Genomic DNA, 23,890 nt, shown 5'->3' with positions numbered 1-23,890 from the left:
CTGCCTCAGCCTCCTGAGTAGCTGGGATTATAGGTGCCCACCACCACGCCCGGCTAAGTTTTGTATTTTTAATAGAGACAGGGTTTCACCACATTGGCCATGGTGGTCTCAAACTCCTGACCTTGTGATCTGCCTGCCTCAGGCTCCTGAAGTGCTGGGATTACAAGCATGAGCCATTGTGCCTGGCCAGATGTCTTCTGTTGAAAAGTGTCTGTTCATATCCTTCACCACTTTTTGATGGGGTTGTTTTTTTTCTTGTAAATTTGTTTATGTTCCTTGTAGATTCTGGATATTAGTCCTTTGTCAGATGGATAGATTACAAAAATGTTCTCCCATTCTGTAGTTTGCTGGTTCACTCTGATGATAGTTTCTTTTGCTGTGCAAAAGCTCTTTACTTTAATTAGATCCCATTTGTCTATTTTGGCTTTCGTTGCCATTGCTTTTGGTGTTTTAGGACATGAAGTCCTTGCCCATGCCTATGTCCTGAATGGTATTGCCTAGGTTTCCTTCTAGGGTTTTTATGGTTTTAGGTCTAACATTTAAGTCGTTAATCCATCTTGAGTTAATTTTTATATAAGGTGTAAAGAAGGGGTTCAGTTTCAGTTTTCTGCATATGGCTAGCCTGTTTTCCCAACACCACTTATTAAGTAGGGAATCCTTTCCCCATTTCTTGTTTTTGTCAGGTTTGTCAAAGATCAGATGGTTGTATATGTGTGGTGTTATTTCTGAGGCCTCTGTTCTGTTCCATTGGTCTATATCTCTGTTTTGGTACCAGTACCATGCTGTTTTGGTTACTGTAGCCGTGTAGTGTAGTTTGAAGTCAGGTAGCGTGAAGCCTTCAGCTTTGTTCCTTTTGCTTAGAATTGTCTTGGCTATATGGGCTCTTTTTTGGTTCTATATGAAATTTAAAGTAGTTTCTCCCAATTCTATGAAGAAAGTCAATGGTAGCTTGATGGGAATAGCATTGAATCTATAAATTACCTTGGGCAGTATGGCCATTTTCACGATATTGATTCTTCCTATGCATCAGCATGGAAAGTTTTTTCATTTGTTTGTGTCCTCTCTTATTTCCTTGAGCAGTGGTTTGTAGTTCTCCTTGAAGAGGTCCTTCACATCTCTTGTAAATTGCATTTCTAAGTATTTTATTCTCTTTGAAGCAATTGTGAATGGGAGTTCACTCATGATTTGGCTCTCTGTTTGTCTGTTATTGGTGTATATGAATGCTTGTGATTTTTGCGCATTGATTTTGTATCCTGAGACTTTGCTGAAGTTGCTTACCAGCTTAAGGAGACTTTGGGCTGAGACAATGGGGTTTTCTAAATATACAATCATGTCATCTGCAAACAGAGATAATTTGATTTCCTCTTTTCCTATTTGAATACACTTTATTTCTGTCTCTTGCCTGATTGCCCTGGCCAGAACTTCCAATACTATGATGAATAGAAGTGGTGAGAGAGGGTATCCTTATCTTGTGCTAGTTTTCAAAGGGAATGCTTCCAGCTTTTGCCCATTCAGTATAATATTGACTGTGGGTTTGTCATATTTTGAGATATGCTCCATCAATACCTAGTTTATTGAGACTTTTTAGCATGCAGGGGTGTTGAATTTTCTACAAGGCCTTTTCTGCATCTACTGAGATAATCATTTGGTTTTTGTCATTGGTTCTGTTTATGTGATGGATTATGTTTATCGATTCGTGTATGTTGAACCAGCCTTGCATCCTAGGGATGAAGCCAACTTGGATCGTGGTGGATAAGCTTTTTAATGTGCTGCTGGATTTTGTTTGCCAGTATTTTATTGAGGAAATTTGCATCAATGTTCTTCAGGGATATTGGCCTGAAATTTTCTTTTTTTGTTGTGTCTCTGCCAGGTTTTGGTATCAAGATGATGCTGGCCTCATAAAATGAGTTAGGGAGGAGTCCCTGTTTTTCTATTGTTTGGAATAGTTTTAGAAGAAATGCTGCCAGCTCCTCTTTGTACCTCTGTTAGAATTTGGCTGTGAATCCGCCTGGTCATGGACATTTTTTTGGTTGGTAGGCTATTAATTACTGCCTCAATTTCAGAGCTTGTTATTGATCTATTCAGGAATTCGACTTCTTCCTGGTTTAGTCTTGGGAGGGTGTATGTGTCCAGGAATTTATCCATTTATTCTAGATTTTCTAGTTTACTTGTGTAGAGGTGTTTATAGTATTCTCTGATGGGATTTGTATTTCTGTGGGATCAGTGGTGATCTCCCCTTTATCATTTTTTATTGAGTCTATTTGATTCTATTCTCTTTTCTTATTTATTAGTCTGGTTAGTGGTCTATTTTGTTAATCTTTTCAAAAACCCAGCTCCTGGATTCACTGATTTTTTCTTGAAGGATTTTTCTTGTCTCTATCTCCTTCAGTTCTGCTTTGATCTTAGTTGTTTCTTGTCTTATGTTAGCTTTTGAATTTGTTTGCTCTTGCTTCTCTAGTTCTTTAAATTGAGTTGTTAGGGTGTCGATTTTAGATATTTCCGTTTTCTCCTGTGGGCATTTAGTGCTATAAATTTCCCTCTAAACACTGCTTTAGCTGTGTCCCAGAGATTCTGGTTCATTGTGTCTTTGTTCTCTTTGGTTTCAAAGAACTTTTATTTCTGCCTTAATTTTGTTATTTACCCAGTAGTCATTCAGAAGCAGGTTGTTCAGTTTCCATGTAGTTGTGCAGTTTTCAGTGAGTTTCTTAATTCTGAATTCTAATTTGATTGCACTGTGGTCTGAGAGACTGTTTGTTATGATTTCTGTTCTTTTTCATTTGCTGAGGAGTGTTTTACTTCCAATTATGTGGTCTGTTTCAGAATAAATGCTATGTGATGCTGAGAAGAATGTATATTCTGTTGATTTGGGGTGTAGAGTTCTGTAGATGTCTATTAGGTCTGCTTGGTCCAGAGCTGAGTTTAAGTCCTGAATATCCTTGCTAATTTTCTGTCTCATTGATCTGTCCAGTGTTGACAGTGGGATATTAAAACCTCCCATTATTATTGTGTGGGAGTCTAAGTCTCCTTGTAGGTCTCTAAGAACTTGCTTTATGAATATGGGTGCTCTTGTATTAGGTGCATGTATATTTAGGATTGTTAGCTGTTCTTGTTGCATCAATCCCTTTACCATTATATAGTGCCCTTCTTTGTCTCTTTTGATCTTTGTTTCTTTCAAATCTGTTTTATTGGAGACTAGGATTGCAACCCCTGCTTTTTTTTCCTTTCCATTTGCTTGGTAAATCTTCCTCCATCCCTTTATTTTGAGCCTACGTGCGTTTTTGCACATGAGATGGGTCTCCTGAGTGCAGCACACCAATGGGTCTTGACTCTTTATGCAATTTGCCAGTCTGTGTCTTTTAATTGGGGCATTTAGCCCATTTACATTTAGGGTTAATATTGTTATGTATAAATTTGATCCTGTCATTATGATGCTAGTTGGTTATTTTGCCCATTAGTTGATGCAGTTTCTTCATAGTGTCGATGGTCTTTACATTTTGGTATGTTTTTGCAGTGGCTGGTACCTGTTTTTCCTTTCCATATTTAGTGCTTGCTTCAGGAGCTCTTGTAGGCAGGACTGGTGGAGACAGAATCTCTCAGTATTTGCTTGTCAGTAAAGAATTTTATTTCTCCTTCACTTATGAAGCTTAGTTTGGCTGGATATAAAATTCTGGGATGAAAATTCTTTTCTTTAAGAATGTTGAATATTAGCCCCCACTCTCTTCTGGCTTGTAAGGTCTCTGCAGAGAGATCCGCTTTTAGTCCGATGGGCTTCCCTTTGTGGGTAATCTGACCTTTCTCTCTGGCTGCCCTTAACATTTTTTCTTTCATTTCAACCTTGGTGAATCTTATAACTATGTGTCTTAGGGTTGCCCTTCTCAAGGAGTATCTTTGTGTTGTTCTCTGTATTTCCTGAATTTGAATGTTGGCCTTTCTTGCTAGGTTGGGGACATTCTCCTTGATAATATCCTGAAGGGTATTTTCCAAGTTGGTTCCATTCTCCCCATCACTTTCAGGTGTACCAGTCAAAAGTAGGTTTGGGGCCGGGCGCGGTGGCTCAAGCCTGTAATCCCAGCACTTTGGGAGGCCGAGACGGGCGGATCACTGAGGTCAGGAGATCGAGACCATCCTGGCTAACACAGTGAAACCCTGTCTCTACTAAAAATACAAAAACTAGCCGGGCGAGGTGGCGGGCGCCTGTAGTCCCAGCTACTCGGGAGGCTGAGGCGGGAGAATGGCGCAAACCCGGGAGGCGGAGCTTGCAGTGAGCTGAGATCCGGCCACTGCACTCCAGTCCGGGTGACAGAGCGAGACTCCGCCTCAAAAAAAAAAAAAAAAAAAAAAAAAAAGTAGGTTTGGTCTTTTCACATAGTTCCATATTTCTTAGAGGCTTTGTTCCTTTTTATTCTTTTTTCTCAAATCTTGTCTTCACACTTTATTTCATTAAGTTGATCTTCAACCTCTCATATCCTTTCTTCCACTTGATCGATTTGGCTATTGATACTTGTGTATACTTCATGGAGTTCTCATGCTGTTTTTTTCAGCTTCATCATGTCATTTATGTTCTTCTCTAAACTGTTAGCAATTCCTCTAACCTTTTTTAAAGCTCTTTAGCTTCCTTGCATTGGGTTAAAAAATGCTCCTTTAGCTCGGAGGAGTTTGTTATTACCCACCTTCTGTAGTCTACTTCTGTCAATTCATCAAACTCATTCTTCATCCAGTTATGTTCCTTTGCTGGCAAAGAGTTGCGATCCTTTGGAGGAGAAAAGGCAGTCTGGTTTTTGGAATTTTCAGCCTTTTTGTGCTGGTTTTTCCTCATCTTCATGGATTTATTTACCTTTGGTCTTTGCTGTTGGTGACCTTTGGATGGATTTTTTGCATGGTCATCCTTTTTGTTGATGTTGATGCTATCACTTTCTTTTTGTTAGTTTTCCTTCTATCAGTCAGGCCCCTCTTCTGCAGTTCTGCTGGAGTTTGCTGAGGGTCTACTTCAGACCCTATTTGCCTGGGTATCACCAGCAGAGGCTGGAGAACAGCAAAAATTACCTCCTGCTCCTTCTTCTGGAAGCTTCGTCCCGGGGGCACCTGCCAGATGTCAGCTGGAGCTCTGTTGTATGAGGTGTCTGTCTACCCCTGCTGGGAGATGTTTCCCAGTCAGGAGGCATGGGGGTCAGGGACCCACATGAGAAGGCAGTCTGTCCCTTACCAGAGCTTAAGCGTTGTGCTGGGAGATCCGCTGCTCTCTTTAGAGCTGGCAGGCAGGAACGTTTAAGTCTGCTGAAGCTGCACTCATAGCTGCCCCTTCCCCCACATGCTCTGTCCCTGGGAGATGGGAGTTTTATCTATAATCCCTTGCCTGGGGCTGCTGCCTTTCTTTCAGAGATATCCTGCCCAGAGAGGAGGAATCTAGAGAGCAGGAGTGGCTTTCAAAAGTCTCTAAGATATCTAATTTGGGGGCATTCAATGTCCAACATAACATACGAAAAGAAAGCTTATGGGCGCAGTAAATTGAGAGTCACGTGCTGGTGAAGGCTTTGCTAAAAGAAAAAGCAAGTGCTTTAGAAAGCACTTTATCCATGAAAAAGATAGGAGAAAAGGAAGGAAAATGAACATCCCTAAGGCCACTGTCAGAAAGACTTGCTGATCATGTCTCCACCTCCTTGTAGTGTAGAACTTACAATTTTTCTAAAGTACTGGTTTCTCAATACCTCTCACTGGCCTGTGTGCATATCCAAATGACAGGCTGTTTACTCTTGTTATTCCTTTGGTAATCAAGAAATGATCACTGAGGGGGGAATATAAAATATAATTTTTAAATAAAAAGCATTCTGGACATATAAAAGTGGTGTTTCAGTTTTCAGATGATTTTTTTAAAGTTATGTACAGTTCTTATCAAAATGTATGTGGCCAACATTTCCTGAGTTTTTTAGGACATACAGTTGCCAAGTTATCAAAAGTTGTAAATTTACATATGCTTCTTGCTGGTAGGTGGGTAACCCTGGAAGGTCAGGCTTTTAGATAGGCTGAAGAACGTCGGTAGTTATTCTGGCAACAGGATCCAAGCTAATATTTTGTTCCTGAGGCCAACCGAGTGGCAACAAAGTGATTCGTGGTTGAATTGAATCCAGCTGGATATTCCTCCCACGTATTTTAAGAAGCACTGCCTGGTGAGAAGTGTGAATTGTGATCTAGGCGGAGACAAGGCCAGAGTCAGAGGATATGGCTAAGGCAGTGATGGGAGAAGGGATGCAAAAACAGAAGATGGGGAATCCAGAGTAGTCAGATTGCAGTTTGCAGAACCTGTGAGGATCTTCTACAAGTGTAGGAAGGACTGTGAGAGTAGGTATGGCAGCTTCAAGGACAGTAGGTCTCAGCTGTACTATATTTTCTGTAGAGGCAGCATGACGTCAAGTTAGAAGCACAATCCTGGATCCATACTGTCTAGTTTTGAATCCTCCTTCTGTCACTCACTAGCTACCTGGTGTTAGACAAGTTACTTAACTGTTCTGTGCCTCCATTTTGGAACTGTAAACTAGGGATAATAGTATGTTGATGAAAAGAGTCAAATTCTTTAAAATATTTGAATTTTCATGAGTAACAAGTGGCCCGTGACACAGTCCCATGAGATTCTGTCTCAGGTGGTCAGGCTAAACTTCATTTTATACATTTTAGGGAGACATAAGACATCGATCAATACATGTAAGTTGTACATTGGCTTGGTCTAGAAAGGCAGGACAACTGGAAACAGGGGCTTCCAGGTTGTAGGTGGATTCAGGAATTTTTTAATTGGCAGTAAATTGAAAGGGTTAAGTTATTGTCGAAAGATCTAGGTTCAATACAAAGGAATGTCTGGGTTAAGACAAGGGGTTGTGGAGACCAAGAGTCCCATTATGCAGATAGAATCAATAGAAGGGAGTATTTCTTATCAGTCTTAGAGTCTGTTCTTTCAATCTTAAGATGCCTGTTTTAATGTTAATACTGGTCAGCTGGGTCTGAATTCCAAAGAGGGGAGAGTAAAATCAGGCATGTCTAGCCCCCATCCCCCGACCTTATCATGGCCTGAACTAGTTTTTCAGGTTTATCCTTGGCCAAGGGGAGGGTCCATCAGCTGGCTGGGTGGCTTAGAATTTTATTTTTGATTTACAAATAGTACCCATCACATTGGGTTATTGAACATATGAAAGGGATGTATGTGTAAGGCGCATGACAAGAGCTCTCAAGTGTTAGAAGTTATAATTCTGACCTAGGTTTCCCTAATGTCCGAATTTATTTGTTTTGAAGGTGTTGGGAATTGCATGCTGTGACAGATGATTTTGCTTTTCACTCAGTCTTGAGAGGAGGGCACAGTGGCCTGGTCCATAGCACAGTAAATAAAAAATGAAGCAACTATGGACAGTCAAGATTTAAAGGAGTTTTCAGTTTCAACTCACAGGGAGCTAGGTGAAGGGAAATTAGGGAGAAGTGTGAACCCACCTTCAGTCAAAGATACGATAAACAAAACAAAAGTCACAGCAGAGGTTTTTAAAAATTAAAAAGAAACCGCACATCCAAACATTTGAAATATTGTGACCTAGTTGAAAGAAAGGAATGTGGGCATGAAATGAAGGTTTGGGGGAAGCGATCTTCCTTCGTAGTGAACAGGGGTTGGTCCACAAATGCCCATGGCCAAATCTGGCCTACTGCTGGTTTGTGTATGATTAACAAGCTATGATTGCTTTTTACTTTTTTAAATGTTGAAAAAAATCAAAAGAAGAATATTCATAATATGTGAAAACTAGGTGCAATTTCCATTTCAGTGTTCATAAATAAAATTTTATTATAACACAGCCATGCTTGTTTTTTTTATGGATTGTCTCTGGCTGGTTTCATGCTTCAAGGGCAGAGTTGAGTATTTGGGACAGAGATTGTATACCCTCTATGCCTTAAATATTTACTCTCTGATCCTTTCCAGAAGTTATTGACCCCTGGTATTAATGAGTTAAAGCATGGCTGTATTTCTCACTGCTTTGTGTTCCCTGAACACCATTTAATATTTTCTCTCTTTGTAATAATATATAACATGCATGGAAGCATAGTTTTATTTCACTTAACCCTTTACAATGATTATATTAAAATTAGGATGCTCTTTTTGAAGATTAAAAATTACAGTTTTAGCTATTACATGCAGGGCTTAATACCTAGGTAATGGGTTGATAGGTGCAGCAAACCACCATGGCACACATTTACCTATGTAACAAACCTGCACGTCCTGCACATGTATCCTGGAACTTAAAATTAAAAAAAAAAAATCACAGTTTTGCAGTTTACAAAATTCAGGAAACTCTAAATTACTCTTCAATACCCTGGGGGGAAAAATCCTGCATCTTTCTAAACCACAGACGTGTTCTTGTGGGATGAAGGCTGAGGAAACTAGCCTCCAATGTGTAATTTGATTTTCCCCACTCTCTCCTATCTTATGTGTTCAATAAATATCTGTTGAATTGATTTTCATCATGTTGACAGATAAACTTGGTTGGCAAGAATAGGAAAGTTGTTTGTTTATTTGTTCTATGTGAAAATATAGAACTTTCAAAACACCTAGAGCAGTTTTAAGTATCTAATGATGTGACACTTTGTTAGAATCTGTAAAAAGAAATGTTAGGCAAAAATCACAAATTTATAGTTAATAGTATACTTTATAGTTAATAGGTACTAATGCAGCCAGCAGTACGTGAGGTCACCCTCACGTACTGTTTTTAATTCTGTCAGTGTGTTTTCTGTAGCATTTTTAACTTTTACAGTATATGCCACATTTAATGAGAGAAAGAAAGGATTACATTTGTCTACTGTTACTACTTCTCAGTAGTTAGCAAAGAGATACTCTCAGCAGTCTATTTTAGCTGCCATTACATTAACATGAGACATTAATATTTGCATGCAAAGTTTTTTTTCCTTTGGGAATGAAGGGGTTAACTTTAAAAAATGTTAAGAAGGGACAACTGAGGTCCCAAAGAAAATATTTTCTTGCAACTCTAAGGCAGAGTCATCTGGCTATTTAGAAGAATTGTTTTATAAGGTAGGTTTTTATAGCAATCATATCCATGCAATCAGTGATACCTCTGAGCTTGGTCCTATTGGCATCATAAGGTTATAATGTAATTTAATACTGACCATCTTAAACATATGATCAACTTTTTCAGACTATTTTTTTCCTGATTTTTCACATGACATTTCCCAATGACATTTAAATTTTAAAATGCTCTGTTTTTAAAGATTGAAATCAGAACCAGATGAGAACAGTACCAATTGATTAGGCTACCATAACTTGGCAACACTGTGTGTTTAGTGTGATCAGTGCTAAAAATATGAATTATTCACAGTGCTACACAGATGTATAAACCAGCATACTTTGTAATTTAAATATCCTAAAAATTATACTTTTGTCATAATTGTATTAATGCATGAAATGTGTGAATCACTCATTCTGGTGATTCAGCAATGGATTTGAACTATGAAGCCATTATAAATATCATTAAACTGCAACATACTGTTTTTAAAAAGTAAAATATGAAAATTTACTTTTCTGGAATAAATATGTAGAATGGAGCCTGACACATAATAAGTGCAAAGAAAGTAGTTTCATGATAATACTTTGTTTTGGGTTTTTTTGTTGTTGTTTGATTGTTTGTTTGAGACGGAGTCTCGCTCAATCACGAGGCTGGAGTGCAGTGGCGCAATCATGGCTCACGGCAACCTCTACCTCCTGGGTTCAAGGGATTCTCCTGCCTCAGCCTCCCGAGTAGCTGGGACTACAGGCGTGCGGCAACATGCCCAGCTAATTTTTGTATTTTTAGTAGAGATGGGGTTTCATCATATTGGTCAGGATGGTCTCGAACTCCCGACCTCGTGATCCACCCGCCTTGGCCTCCCAAAGTGCTGGGATTACAGGCCTGAGCCACCGCGCCCTGCCAATGATACTTGTTAAGAATATGGGCTATTGGGGTCAAACTGACTGAGTGTGAATCCTATTTATGTTCTTTACAGATTTTTGATCTATGGAAAATTTCTCAACCATTCCAGCCCTAGGTCACTTTATCTCTAGACTGGAAATAATAATAGGACCTACTCAATGGGATCAGTAAAAGCATTAAACATGATCATGCAAGTAAAGTGCTTAACAGTGTCTGAGCTGCAAATTCTAATTCTTAAATGTTCTATCAGTATTGCTATATTATTGTTATCTTCTATCTTCTTACTATGATTTTAATATTAACTTACATATAAATGCCAGTGTAAAAAATAAATTGAATTGTGATACTACAAATTCAAATCCTGAGAGCCTGAGATTACGAGGTTGAACAGTTCCCGTTCCCTTTTTAGGTTCAAGCGTTGGCCTTTTCATATATGCTGCTCTGCAGAGGATGCTGGTTGAGTTCTATGGACTGGATGGATGCTTGCTGATTGTGGGTGCTTTAGCTTTAAATATATTAGCCTGTGGCAGTCTGATGAGACCCCTCCAATCTTCTGATTGTCCTTTGCCTAAAAAAATAGCTCCAGAAGATCTACCAGATAAATACTCCATTTACAATGAAAAAGGAAAGAATCTGGAAGAAAACATAAACATTCTTGACAAGAGCTACAGTAGTGAGGAGAAATGCAGGAGCACGTTAGCCAATGGTGACTGGAAACAAGAGAGCCTACTTTTTAAAAACCTCACAGTGACACACACAAAAGAGCCTGAAACGTACAAAAAGAAAGTTGCAGAACAGACATATTTTTGCAAACAGCTTGCCAAAAGGAAGTGGCAGTTATATAAAAACTACTGTGGAGAAACTGTGGCTCTTTTTAAAAACAAAGTATTTTCAGCCCTTTTCATTGCTATCTTACTCTTTGACATCGGAGGGTTTCCACCTTCATTACTTATGGAAGATGTAGCAAGAAGTTCCAATGTGAAAGAAGAAGAGTTTATTATGCCACTTATTTCCATTATAGGCATTATGACAGCAGTTGGTAAACTGCTTTTAGGGATACTGGCTGACTTCAAGTGGATTAATACCTTGTATCTTTATGTTGCTACCTTAATCATCATGGGCCTGGCCTTGTGTGCAATTCCATTTGCCAAAAGCTATGTCACACTGGCGTTGCTCTCTGCGATTCTAGGGTTTTTTACTGGTAATTGGTCCATCTTTCCATATGTGACCACAAAGACTGTGGGAATTGAAAAATTAGCCCATGCCTATGGGATATTAATGTTCTTTGCTGGACTTGGAAATAGCCTTGGACCACCCATCGTTGGTAAGATATTTATCTTAAAGTCATCCCATTTTACTGTTCTTCCCTGTCATGTCTCCAGATATAGAAATCCAGATTGTAATAGTAGCACAGATTTGTACAAAATAAATCTGCATGGAACATCTCATGGTAATGATTTATTCAAGACTGCTTTGATGTAATTGAGAAACCCAGTATGCATGCTCTGGGATTTGTATTCACTCTATATTTGGGAGAAACTCAAAGTGCCTGCTTATTCTTTTTTTTTTGAGATGGAGTTTCATCAGGCTGGAGTGCAGTGGCGCAATCTCAGCTCACTGCAAGCTCCGCCTTCTAGGTTCATGCCATTCTCCTGCCTCAGCCTCTAGAGTAGCTGGGACTATAGGTGCCTGCCACCACGCCCGGCTAATTTTTTGTTTTTGTTTTTGTTTGTGTTTTTTTTTTAGTAGAGACGGAGTTTCACCATGTTAGGCAGAATGGTCTTGATCTCCTGATCTCGTGATCCACCTGCCTTGGCCTCCCAAAGTGCTGGGATTACAGGCATGAGCCATTGCACCCAGCCTGCCTGCTTATTCTTATCCAAATATTTGAGAGATTCTCTTCTTCTAACTCCCAGTAAACCACGTTGGAAGCAGTAGAGTAATACATATCATAATTATAACTATATATAAAACTGATGAAATTAGGGTGTGGGCTGGATGTTCATACTATTTCCATGAAACTTACTTTTTTTCTTACTGTCTTCTCAGGTTGGTTTTATGACTGGACCCAGACCTATGACATTGCGTTTTATTTTAGTGGCTTCTGCGTCCTGCTGGGAGGTTTTATTCTGCTGCTGGCAGCCTTGCCTTCTTGGAATACATGCAACAAGCAACTCCCCAAGCCAGCTCCAACAACTTTCTTGTACAAAGTTGCCTTTAATGTTTAGAGGAATATTGGAAGACATTATTTTTGCTATTTTATACCATATAGCAGTGATATTTTAACAGATTCTCAAGCAAATTTTCTAGAGTCAAGATTATTTTCTTATAGCAAAATTTCACAATGGATGACTCTGAGTGAATTATTATTTCTTACATATCCTGTTTTTTATGTAGTGTATGCGTAGCCTCTATCTCGTGTATTTTTTTCTCTTTCTCCTCCCCGCACCAAAAATGGGACTATTCTATTTTACTGTTATTCACTAGTTCTTAACATTGTAAAAAGTTTGACCAGCCTCACAAGGCTTTCTCTGTGTAAAGAAGTATAATTTCTCTGCCAACTCCATTTATTCCACTGCAAGGCACCTAGAGAGACCACTCCTATTTTAAAAGTGATGCGAGCAGCATGATAAGCTATGTGTGAAGCCCGCTAGGAAATAAATCATTCTCTTCTCTATGTTTGACTTGCTAGTAAACAGAAGACTTCAAGCCAGCCAGGAAATTAAAGTGGTTACTAAAACAGCCTTAAGAATTGCAGTGGAACAAATTGGTCATTTTTTTTCAAAGTTATTTTAACCTACAGTCACCAGTTTTCATTATTCTGTTTTATTTACCTCACTGAAGTACTCGCATGTTGTTTGGTACCCACTGAGCATACACTGTTTCAGTTCCTAAGGTGTTTGCTGAGATGTGAGTGAACTCCAAATGGAGGAGTAGTCACTGTAGACTTTCTTCATGGTTGGCCACTCCAGCCTTGCTCACTTTTGTTTCTTGACCATCCACTCAGCTGATGTTTCCCGGGAAGTGCTAATTTTGCCTGTTTCCAAATTGGAAACACATTTCTTAATCATTCCGTTCTGGCAAATGGGAACCATCCATTTGCTTTGGGCACAGTGGGGATGAGTTGCAAGTTCTTGCGTATCCTCCGGGTGAAGCATTTATTTGCTACTATCGGATTTTACCACTATCAAATTTAATTCAAGGGCAGAACTAAAAGTGAGTGAGTGTGTGTGTGTGTGTGTGTGTGTGTGTGTGTGCATGTGCTATGCATGCTCTAAGTCTCCGTGGGATATGGGAATGGAAAAGGGCAATAAGAAATTCATACCCTTATTCAACTGCATTTAACCTTAAGAAAAATGTCCTTGGGATAAACTCCAATGTTTAATACATTGATTTTTTTTCCTAAAGAAATGGGTTTTAAACTTTGGTGTGCAGCAGAATCCCCTACAGATCTTTTTGAAAATATAGGTGCCTGGGTATCATGTGTGGAGCTTTTAATTCTGCTGGTGTAGGCTGTTGCCCAAACATCCATAGTTTTATTGAGCTCTTCAAGTGATTCTGGTAACACAGCCTGGATTGAGAATTTTTATAAGATTGGCAATGGAAAAACATTTATTCTTTTAAATAATAATTTTTTAAAAACCCAAGAGGTCAGAGGTTTTTATAAACAAATAGCCAAGTGTTCTTTAAATAGGAGGCACCCTTCCCATTGTGCCAAAATCATCTTTTCATTTCTTTTGAAATATGTATGGTTATTTTATACTTGTATGTTGCCTTTCTTCGAAGGCACCTGAAGCACTTTATAAGCACGAATCCTCACAACACCTCTGTGAGGTAGGTAAATAGTACTTTTCTATGTAGTAAACCTGGAGTATGGAGAATTTCCTAACAGTTCATTCTACTCAATAATGCAATAATGGAGCTCCAAGATGTCTTGGACTTCTACACCACACTCAGACTTCTGGAAAATTTTCCGTACCTCATTCTTTAGTCCCTGTCAAGGTTAGTAAATAAAATAAGTGACATTAAAAAAAAAAAAAAAAAAACCTACCTGTTGTGTTGAAAGTTCCTTTTTGCCAATGTTATGTTCAGGAAACCCAATAACCTGAAAAAGTTTGACTTTGATGTGACATCTTCATGTTCATCAGTGCTGATAATTGTCCAAAGGCATCTTCACTATGTCTACTAAATAACATCCAATGTGGGCGTTATCTATTGTCTAGGGGATGAATTTTAAGTTACAATAAAATATTTTTGTTTTGCATCAGTTTGGTTGCTTTCTCTCCTCTTAGTTCTCCACCCAATTATAGTGAACATCACTTGAATGTAAAACTATAAATTACCCGGCATAATTCAGACTCTGGAACATGGTGACTGGACAAAAGCATATTCTAAATGCTTAGCTACTTTGACTATTGCCTTCCAAAAAGCTGGTATATCAGCTTTACCTCTTGTTGTAAAGAGTATTCTGCAGGTCTTAGTTCTTAATAATAATTTCACCAATCATTTATAGAATTCTTAATATGTTTCAAGCTTATGTTGTTTAACACTCATAATAACCTTGTGAGATGGAAATTATGACCCTCATTTTATAATCTAAAATATAATTGTCATAATACTATGGACAACATATTATAAAAGTATAAGTAATTTCCAAAACCAAAACGCAAAATGTTTCTCTTTGTAGAAATTAAAGTAAACCTTTTAATTTCTAACATGGTTCAGAAATTAGGCTTACCCAGGAGGGTTGCTCTAAAACCAATCCTTCAGTGAACAGAGAAAATTTTCTGTAGGGTAATCATGTCAGCAGGGAAGAAAGTTCAGCCACCAATCTTTAAAGGGCTCATGAGGAACAATTCCCAAGAACCAGGAGTTCCAGCACTGGGAGGTCATGACCAAAAACATATCTGCCAGCCAACCAGTCCCATGACCTTAGGTAGCCTCAGCACTTAGCAATTGGTATAGAATTATCCTAACTCAGGATGTTCCAGGACATAAAGTGGAGCTCCATTTTGAAACAAAGGACGTCTCATTTTCTCTTTTACTTAGGAATATTATACTGAGCACATAAAACACATGATTTACATTAGCAGTGTCATGCACTTTCTCCTTCATTAATAACAATCTTGGGCTGGGCACAGTGGCTCATATCTGTAATCCCAGCACTTTGGGAGACTGAGGTGGGTGGATCACTTGAGGCCAGAAGTTGGAGAATAGCCCGATCAACATGGTGAAACCCCATCTCAACTAAAAATACAAAAATTAACCAGGTGTGCTAGCACATGCCTGTAATCCCAGCTACTCAGGTGACTGAGGCAGGAGAGTCACTTGAACCTGGGAGCTGGAGACTGCAGTGGGCCAAGATTGTGCCACTGCATTTCAGCCTGGGTGACAGAATGAGACCCCATCTCAAAAAGAAAAAAAAATCTTGGGACCGTCTGCTATATAGTCACTTATATATGAAGGATGGTTAGTAAGATCCCTCTTTGAGTAAGGCATTTAATCACAGTCAGTTAAAATGATCAGAGCTCTATGAATACATGGATAATACTTGGGACTGCAGTGTACACACTTGTTAAGGTTGTGATTCCACAACCAGATTGCCTATCTCGGTCCCTGTGGCCAGGTGGGCTATTGTGGGAATTAAATAAGATTCCTAGTATATATACCTGACATGGTAGATGTCCAATAAAATATTAGCTATTGTTTTTGTCGTCATTCTTAAATGCATTGCTTCTCTGTACCTGAGGCAGGCATCAAATGTTCCGGGAACTGGTGTAGGGTTAATGTTTGCATTAAAGAGCTTCATTTGGAAGAATAATGAGCCTCTGTTATTCCTAATCACGAAACTGTCACAGCTCTTGCCTGTTCTTGTCAAAATCTTCTTTCCTTAGGGATTCATGACTCAGCACATTTTTTGGAATTGCCATTCAGAAGCTCTGACACAAAACAAAACACAGGCTGTTCCTCCACAAATCAAATAGAAGCCACTTTGTAAACTGAATTGCTATGGGAATTTGAACTTTTTCTTTTTCTTAAGAACTCTCATATGAACCGCTCAGAAGGTGGGCCTGAAATTGGGCAGAAAGCAAAATGATCTGATTTGTTTACTGAGTACTAATTGGCTTCGGCTCAGGGCCCTTACCTCACTGCTTTCCAGCCTTTGAGACTTACTCTTGAGAGAGTGCGATTTCTTGCCAGGTCTCCTAGTAGATCTCAGCTGCATTAGTTGTTTGTTTGCTGCATGCATTCCTTGTCCTAATGAGTCATTTACTTTTATTCTTTCTCCTTTCAAAAATAAAAATTTAAATTTAATCAGTTTTTAATAAAAAAAGATATTCTAAAATCTTTGGTAAGCAACATGTTTTCAATACATAATAATTAACTGTGGTCAAGTGCTTTCCTGTGATAGGTCAACTTAAAACTACATAGCCACAAATATATGCTGCTTATTTTCTCCTGGAAAAGTTCCTGATGTGATAAAGCAAGTTGTTATTCCTCCAGCTTAAATCTGAAACCTGCTGAATATCTACAGCTCTAATAGGGCATTGCTAAGGGCAGCCCAAATGACTTTAGAACCCTAGCAACAAAGGAGCAGGCATTTTTCTGGAAAGCACTCCCTAGTAAACTTCCTGCATGCAAACTCTGTTCCATAGTCTTTCCCACCAGGAAACAGGACAACTGAAATCCCAACATGTTGAGATAATGCCAAATACACAGGGTCATCAGAGCAGAGAGGGAGGGAGACACCTTTCTTGAAGGCCTTTTATGTGCCCAGTATTGTTCCAGGTACTTCACAAACCATGTCTTGTCCTGTTTAAGCTCTAAAGCTGTTGGCAAGACTGGCTGCTTGACTGTCAAGATACCACAAAGATGCCTTCTTGTCTTACGACATTTGGAGTCTCGCTCTTTCCTGACAGGTTCAGGTACTTCATTTCTTATTCATCCAACACTTCTTAAGTGAGCACCTAGTATGTGTTGGGTACTCTCTCAGGTACCAAGGATATAATGATGAGCGAGATAGACAAGGTTCCTGTACTCTTCGAGCTCATCGGTGTCCCAGAGTTGATCAGAATAAGTTAGATGGCAATGCAGTTGTAACAGAAGCTTCAGCTCCTGTGGGAAATTCTGGAGCTGGGATGGTCCTTCAGCATTGGCCCAGTGGAGTTCAGTCGTGTCTGACTCACATTAAGATTCCCAAAAGAATGGATTTAGGGGAGCAAGATGCCTAACTAGAGAAGCCTGGCACTCTCCCCTCACACAAAAGAACCAAGGAAAGAAATACACAGCTACAATTTGACTGCAGTGTTGAAGATAGACTGCGGGGGTACAGTGGGACAGTGGAGATGCACCTGTGGTGATTGGAAGTCTAGGAGGACAGTGTGGAGGTACCTGACAGCTGCAGTCCCGTCTCCTCCACCTACACTGGATTGTCCCAGAGACAGGAGGGACTTCCTGTTGCATGGGAAAGGAAGCAAAAGATCCCCACCAGCTCTATTGATACTGCAGACAGCTACAGTCCTTACAACAGGAAAATCCTGCAGTCCTCACAAGTCCTGAGCCCAGTTTGCAGAGCTGCTGGGAATTCACTCAGCTACGTTGCCCCAGATTAGGAGCACAAGGTGTGGACTCCCTATCTACCCTCGAGCCTCTGTGAACCAAGCTGCTGCAGCACAGGGCCATCTTGAGACCAAAGTCACCTCTGGAATGTACCCTGCTCTGGGGGCTAGCAGCCATTGCACCTCTCCAGCACTGGAAGCTCCATCTTCATTCCACAAGTCCACAGAGATGACTGAATGCCACAACCCCAGCAGTGTGGAGCCAGAACCCAGAATCAGCTGTGACTCTGGTCCTGCACAGCCAAGAAACCAACCTCTACTGCTGCACTTCCAGTCAAAAAAATAGTCTGGCAGTCCCACCTAGGGCGAGACTTCCCTTGAGCTGGCCAAACTGCTGCATATGCTATTCTAAGCAGAAGCAGTCCCTGAGCCTCCAAGCAGCTGATATGCCCCTGTGCCCCTGGAGAGGAAATGAGTCCAGGATCTGGAAACAGCCCTGTAGCACCCTTGCTCTCCACAGACATGCCTCTGGACTGTCCAGTGGCCCTGCATCCCCAACGAGGGCCTGAGAAACAGTTCCACAGGTTGCTCCCGGTGGGCATGCCTCCAGGCTAGCCAAGCAACTGTTCACCCATGTATTGGGCATAGCTTCATGCCTGTGCTTGCATCCGGGACCTACAAAACTGCCTTGGTAGGCTCTTCCCTGTAGAAACACCACCAGGTTAGCCAAGCAGTCATGCAGCAATGTCATGAGTCTGAGAATCAGTCTCGTGGCTCCCCTGACAAACAAGCCCCTAGGCCAGGCTGGCAGCAACGTGCTCATGTTTTGGACCTGAAAAATAGCCTTGTGGGCCACCCATAGCAGATATGCTTCCAGGTTGACCAAGCACATTTGTATCTGTGTTCCAAGACAGCAAAATAGCCCCCTGGGTCACCTCCAGCAGTCATGCACTCAGGTGAGCTGAGAAACTGTTACCACATCTCAGACCTGAGAAATAGCCCTAAGGGCTGCCCCTAACGCATATGTCCCCAGGCTGACCAAGCAGTTTTATGCCTGCATTCTGGACCTGAGAAACAGCTCTGCAAGCTTCTCCTGGTAGGCACACCCCCACCCTGGCCAAGCAACCATGTGCCTATGCCCATGGCAAGAGTAACAGCACTGTGGCCTTTCATAGTGAGCCAATCCTCAAGTTAGCCAACCCACTGTGTATAGCATAAGCCCTTGGCCTGTGAAACAGCCTGATGAGTCCATTACCAACAGCACTGCTGCCACAACCCCTCTCAGCCTTGGCCACTAAGAAATTTTTAAATGCCACTAGTGTGGGTCATAGCTGAAGAAACTACACAAAGACTACACTGCTAAATCTAGCTAGGACAAAGGCCCACATATCCCACCAAACTGGTATCCCAGGACCCATTCATACAAATAAATTTTTCCTGACAAAACCTAATTCTTAAAATTGGAAGAGGTGACTTTTCACTAGATGCATAGAAATGAACACAAAGACACATCAACCACAAAAAAGCAAGGAAACATATCATCTCCAAGTAAAAGCAAGAATTCCCTAGTAACAGACCCCAATCAAGAGGAAATATATAAAAATGTCAGAAAAGAATTCAAAATCATAATCTTAAGGAAACACAGTGAGATACAAGTGAATACAGACAGACAATTCAGTGAAATCAGGAAAACAATTCATAATTTGAATAAGAAATTCCACAAAGAGATACTGTAAAAAAGAACCAGACAGAAATCGTAGAGCTGAAGAATTCAAAAAAGAAATAAAAGGTACAACTGAGAACTTTAATAACAGACTAGACCAAGCAAAAAAATAATTTCTAAACTTGAAAACAGATTATTTGAAACGACACAGGAAGATAGAAATAAAAGAAGAAAAAATAAGAAAGAATGAAGAAAGCCTACAGATATATGAGACACCATTAAGTGAACAAATATTTGTATAATGGGCATTCCAGAAGGGGAAGAGATGGGAAAAGTTGAGAAAAATATATTTAATGAAATAATAGCAGAGAACTTCCCAAGTCTTGGGAGAGAGATGGACATCCAGGTCCAGGAAATTCAAAGAACCCCAGAAAGATTCAACCCAAAATGTTCTCTCTGAGGCAAACTAGAGTCAGATTGTCTAAAGTCAAAGACAGAGAAAGAATTTTAAAAGTAGCAAGAGAAAAGCATCAAGTCACACATAAAGAAATAACTACTAGACTAATAGCAGATTCCTCAACAGAAACCTTACAGGCCAGGAGAGAATAGGATGATGTATCTGAAATGCTGAAAGAAAAAAAGTGCCAGACAGGAATATCATACCCAGCAAAGCTATCCTTCAGAAATGAAGAAGAAATAAAATCTTTCGCAGACAAGCAAAAACTAGGGGAATTAATCACCATTAGATCAATTAGTCTTACAAGAAATGCTCAAAAGAGTCTGACATCCAGAAGTAAAACTACCATCATGAAAACCATACAACTCACTGGCAGAGCCAATGCACAAAGGAGAAAGAAAAAGGAATCAAATCTTTTCACTACAGAAAGCCACCCACGTACAAAAGTAAGCAATGAGAAAGAAAGTAAGGAACGAAGAATATACAAAAGAACCAGAAAACAATAAATAAAATGACAAGAGTAGGTTCTTGCCTATCAGTAACAATCTTGAATGTAAATGGTTTAAATTCCCCATTTAAAAGATATAGACTGGCTAAATGGATTTCAGAAATAAGACTCAACTATATGTTGCCTATAAGAATTTCACCTCACCTGTAAATGCACACATGGACTGAAAGTGAAGGGATGGAAAAAGGTATTCCACGCAAATGGAAACCAAAACTGAAAAGGAATAGTTATACTGATATCAGACAAAATAGATTTCAAGTTAAAAGCTGCAAAAAGAGACAAAGACATTAGATAATAGTAAAGGGACCAATTAGCAAGAGAATATAACAATTGTAAATATTTACCCAACACTGGAGCACCTAGATATATAAAGCAAATATTATTAGATCTAAAGACAGAGATCCTTATACAGTAATAGTTGGTGACTTCAACACCCCACTCTCATCATTGTAACAGATGTTCTAGACAGAAAAATCAACAAAGAAACACTGAAGTTAAGCTGCACCATAGACCAAATGAACCTAACAGATATTTACAAAGCATTTCACCCAACACCTGCAGAATACACATTCTTTTCATAAGCACATGGGACATTCTCCAGTTACTGACCATATGTTAGTACACAAAACAAGTCTCAGTAAAAAAAAAATCAAATCATATCTAGTATCTTATGTGACCACAATAGAATAAAACCAGACATCAATAACAAAAGAAACATTTGAAACTATACGAATACACGAAAATTAAGCTGCATACTCCTGAATGACCAATGGGTAAAGAAAAAAATTAAGAATGATATATAAAAAAAAATTTCTTGAAATTATGAAAATAAAAAACACAGCATACCCAAACATATGGGACACAGCAAAAGCAGTATTAAGAAGCAAGTTTATTGCAATCAACACATATTTTTAAAAACTAGAAAGATTTCAAATAAACAACCTAATGATATACCTCAAAGAACTAGAAAAGCAAGAGCAATCCAAACCCCAAATTAGTAGAAGGAAAGAAATATAATAAAGATCAGAGCAGAAATAAATGAAATTGAGACAAGACATCCCCACAAAAGATCAGCAAAACAAAAAGCTGTTTTTTTTGAAAAGATAAACAAAACCAACAAGCCGTTAGTTAGACTAAGAAAAATAAAAAACACATAAATAAAATCAGATACACAAAAGGAGACATCACAATGGATACCACCGAAATATACAGGTTTATTAGAAAATATCTTGAACAACTATATGCCAATAAATTAAAAAATTTCGAGGAAATGGATAAATTCCTGTACACATACAACCTGCTAAGATTGAACAAAAAGAAATAGAAAACCTGAGTAGACCAATAACAAGTAATAAGATTGAATCAGTAATAAAAAATCTTCCAACAGCCTGGGCGTGGTGGTTCATTCCTGTAATCCTAGCACTTTGGGAGGCTGAGGCATGTGGATCACCTGAGGTCAGGAGTTCAAGACCAGCCTGGCCAACAACCTGTCTTTACTATAAATACGAAAATTAGCTGGGCATGGTGGCACATACTTGTAGTGCCAGCTCCTTGGGAGGCTAAGGCAGGAGAATCACTTGAACCTGGAAGGCAGAGGTTGCAGTGAGCCAAGATCGGGTCACTGCACTCTAGCCTCGGGGACAGAGTGAATCTGTCTCAAAAAAAAAAAAAAAAAAAAAGTCTTCCAACAAAAAAGAGTCTAAGACAGATGGCTTCACCCCTGGATTCTCTCAAATTTTAAAGAAGAATTAATGCCAATTATTCTCAAACTATCTCAAAAAACTGAAGCAAAGGGAATTCTTTCTAACTCATTCTATGTGGCCAGCATTACCCTGATACCCAAACCTGGTAAGAATAGAACAGCAACAAGAAAGAAAAATACAGGCCAATATCCTTAATGAATATGGACACAAAAAATCTTCAACAAAATACTGCGAAACCTAATCCAACAGCACATTAAAAAGATAATATGTCAAAACCAAGTGGGATTTATCCCAGGAATATAAGGATGGTTTAATATATGCAAGTCAGTAAACATCATACATCACATCAATGAATAGAGGACAAAAACAATAGGATCATCTCAACAGATGCAGAAAAAGCATCAAATGATCAAACAAAAAGTTTTTATCACTTTGTGATAAAAACTCTCAATGAATTAGACATAGAAGGAAAGTACCTCAAGGCCATATATGACAAACCCACATCTAACATCTTACCGAACAGGGGAAAGCTGAAAAGTTTTCCTCTAAGAGCTGGAACAAAACAAGGATGTCCACTCTCACCACTCTTAATCAACATAGTACTGTAAGTCCTAGATAGAACAATTAAGCAAGAAAGAAATAAAACACATCCAAATTGGAAAGAAAGAAGTAAACTTTTCCCTGTTTGCAGATGACATGCTCTTATATGTAGAAAAAAGCCAAAGGCTCTATCAAAAAAGCTCTTAGAACAGACAAATGAATTCAGTAAAGTTGCAGGATACAAAATTAACATAGAAAAATCAATAGTGTTGACAGTTGCAGTCGTGTTCTCCGAGTTCCTGTCTCTCTGCCAGCGCCGCCCGGATGGCTTCCCAAAACCGCGACCCAGCAGCCACAAGCGTCACCGCCGCCCGTAAAGGAGCCGAGCCGAGCGGGGGCGCTGCCCGGGGTCCCGTGGGCAAAAGGCTACAGCAGGAGCTGATGACCCTCATGATGTCTGGCGATAAAGGGATTTCTGCCTTCCCTGAATCAGACAACCTTTTCAAATGGGTAGGGACCATCCATGGAGCAGCTGGAACAGTATATGAAGACCTGAGGTATAAGCTCTCACTAGAGTTCCCCAGTGGCTACCCTTACAATGCGCCCACGGTGAAATTCCTCACACCCTGCTACCACCCCAACGTGGACACCCAGGGTAACATATGCCTGGACATCCTGAAGGACAAGTGGTCTGCCCTATATGACGTCAGGACCATTCTGCTCTCCATCCAGAGCCTTCTAGGAGAACCCAACATTGATAGTCCCTTGAATACGCATGCTGCCGAGCTCTGGAAAAACCCCACAGCTTTTAAGAAGTACCTGCAAGAAACCTACTCAAAGCAGGTCACCAGCCAGGAGCCCTGACCCAGGCTGCCCAGCCTGTCCTTGTGTTGTCTTAATTTTTCCTTAGATGGTCTGTCCTTTTTGTGATTTCTGTATAGGACTCTGTATCTTGAGCTGTGGTATTATTTTTGTTTTGTTTTTGTCTTTTAAATTAAGCCTCGGTTGAACCCTTGTGATGTATATTAAATAAATGCATTTTGGTCCTTTAAAAAAAAAAAAAAAAAAAAAAAGAAAAATCAATAGTGTTTCTATTCACGAACAACAAACTAGCCAAAAAAGAAATCAAGAAGGAGAATCCCGTTTATAATAGCTAACATAATATAATATAATAACCAGAATTTGTCAGGAAATATTTATTTGTATGAATGGGTCCTGGGGTATCAGTTTGGTGGGATATGTTGGCCTTTGTTCTAGGTAGATTTAGCAGTGTAGTCTTTGTGTAGTTTCTTTAGCTACAATCCACACTAGTGGCATTTAAAAATTTCACAGTGGCCAAAGCTGAGAGAGGTTGTGGTAGCAGTGTTATTGGTTTTGGGCTCACCAGGCTGTTTTACAGGCCAAGGGCTTATGTGTATACACAGTGGGTTGGTTAACTTGGAGGCTGGCCACAGGATTGAGGCCACAGTGCTGTTACTCTTGCCAGGAGCATAGGCACACGGTTGCTTGGCCA

At 39.7% G+C, this 23,890-nt stretch overlaps 2 protein-coding genes across 5 annotated transcripts in view; both read left to right on the top strand.

Annotated features, from left to right (window-relative positions):
* Nucleotides 1-14,211, top strand: part of SLC16A9 (solute carrier family 16 member 9) — a 59,165-nt gene extending 44,954 nt beyond the window's left edge. For both annotated transcript variants that reach the window (XM_010364947.2, XM_030941480.1), the window contains 2 exons: nucleotides 10,357-11,271; nucleotides 11,997-14,211. In XM_010364947.2, the coding sequence (XP_010363249.1) occupies nucleotides 10,357-11,271; nucleotides 11,997-12,175 (1,094 nt within the window). In that variant the 3' untranslated portion in view covers nucleotides 12,176-14,211. The remainder of the gene's footprint in view (nucleotides 1-10,356; nucleotides 11,272-11,996) is intronic.
* Nucleotides 14,212-22,701: 8,490 nt separating this feature from the next.
* Nucleotides 22,702-23,423, top strand: LOC104663672 (ubiquitin-conjugating enzyme E2 C). 3 transcript variants are annotated; one of them, XM_030941108.1, is made up of 2 exons: nucleotides 22,702-22,854; nucleotides 23,032-23,423. In XM_030941108.1, the coding sequence occupies exons 1-2, from the start codon at nucleotides 22,702-22,704 to the stop codon at nucleotides 23,239-23,241; spliced, it is 363 nt and encodes a 120-aa protein (XP_030796968.1). In that variant the 3' UTR covers nucleotides 23,242-23,423. The 3 variants fall into 3 exon arrangements, with proteins under 3 accessions (XP_030796968.1, XP_030796969.1, XP_010363247.1); XM_030941109.1 differs by having other exon boundaries at nucleotides 22,702-22,917; nucleotides 23,123-23,418; XM_010364945.2 differs by having other exon boundaries at nucleotides 22,702-23,423.
* The last annotated feature ends 467 nt before the right edge of the window (nucleotides 23,424-23,890 follow it).

Source organism: Rhinopithecus roxellana, chromosome 11 (assembly GCF_007565055.1).
Source record: "Rhinopithecus roxellana isolate Shanxi Qingling chromosome 11, ASM756505v1, whole genome shotgun sequence".
NCBI lineage: Eukaryota > Metazoa > Chordata > Mammalia > Primates > Cercopithecidae > Rhinopithecus > Rhinopithecus roxellana.
The sequence above is the reverse complement of the archived record's forward strand: the minus strand, read 5'-3'. Positions and strand labels throughout refer to the sequence as shown.

Excerpts from the sequence above, each read along its gene's own strand:
- LOC104663672 (XM_010364945.2), top strand. The coding sequence starts at position 22,702 with ATGGCTTCCCAAAACCGCGACCCAGCAGCCACAAGCGTCACCGCCGCC.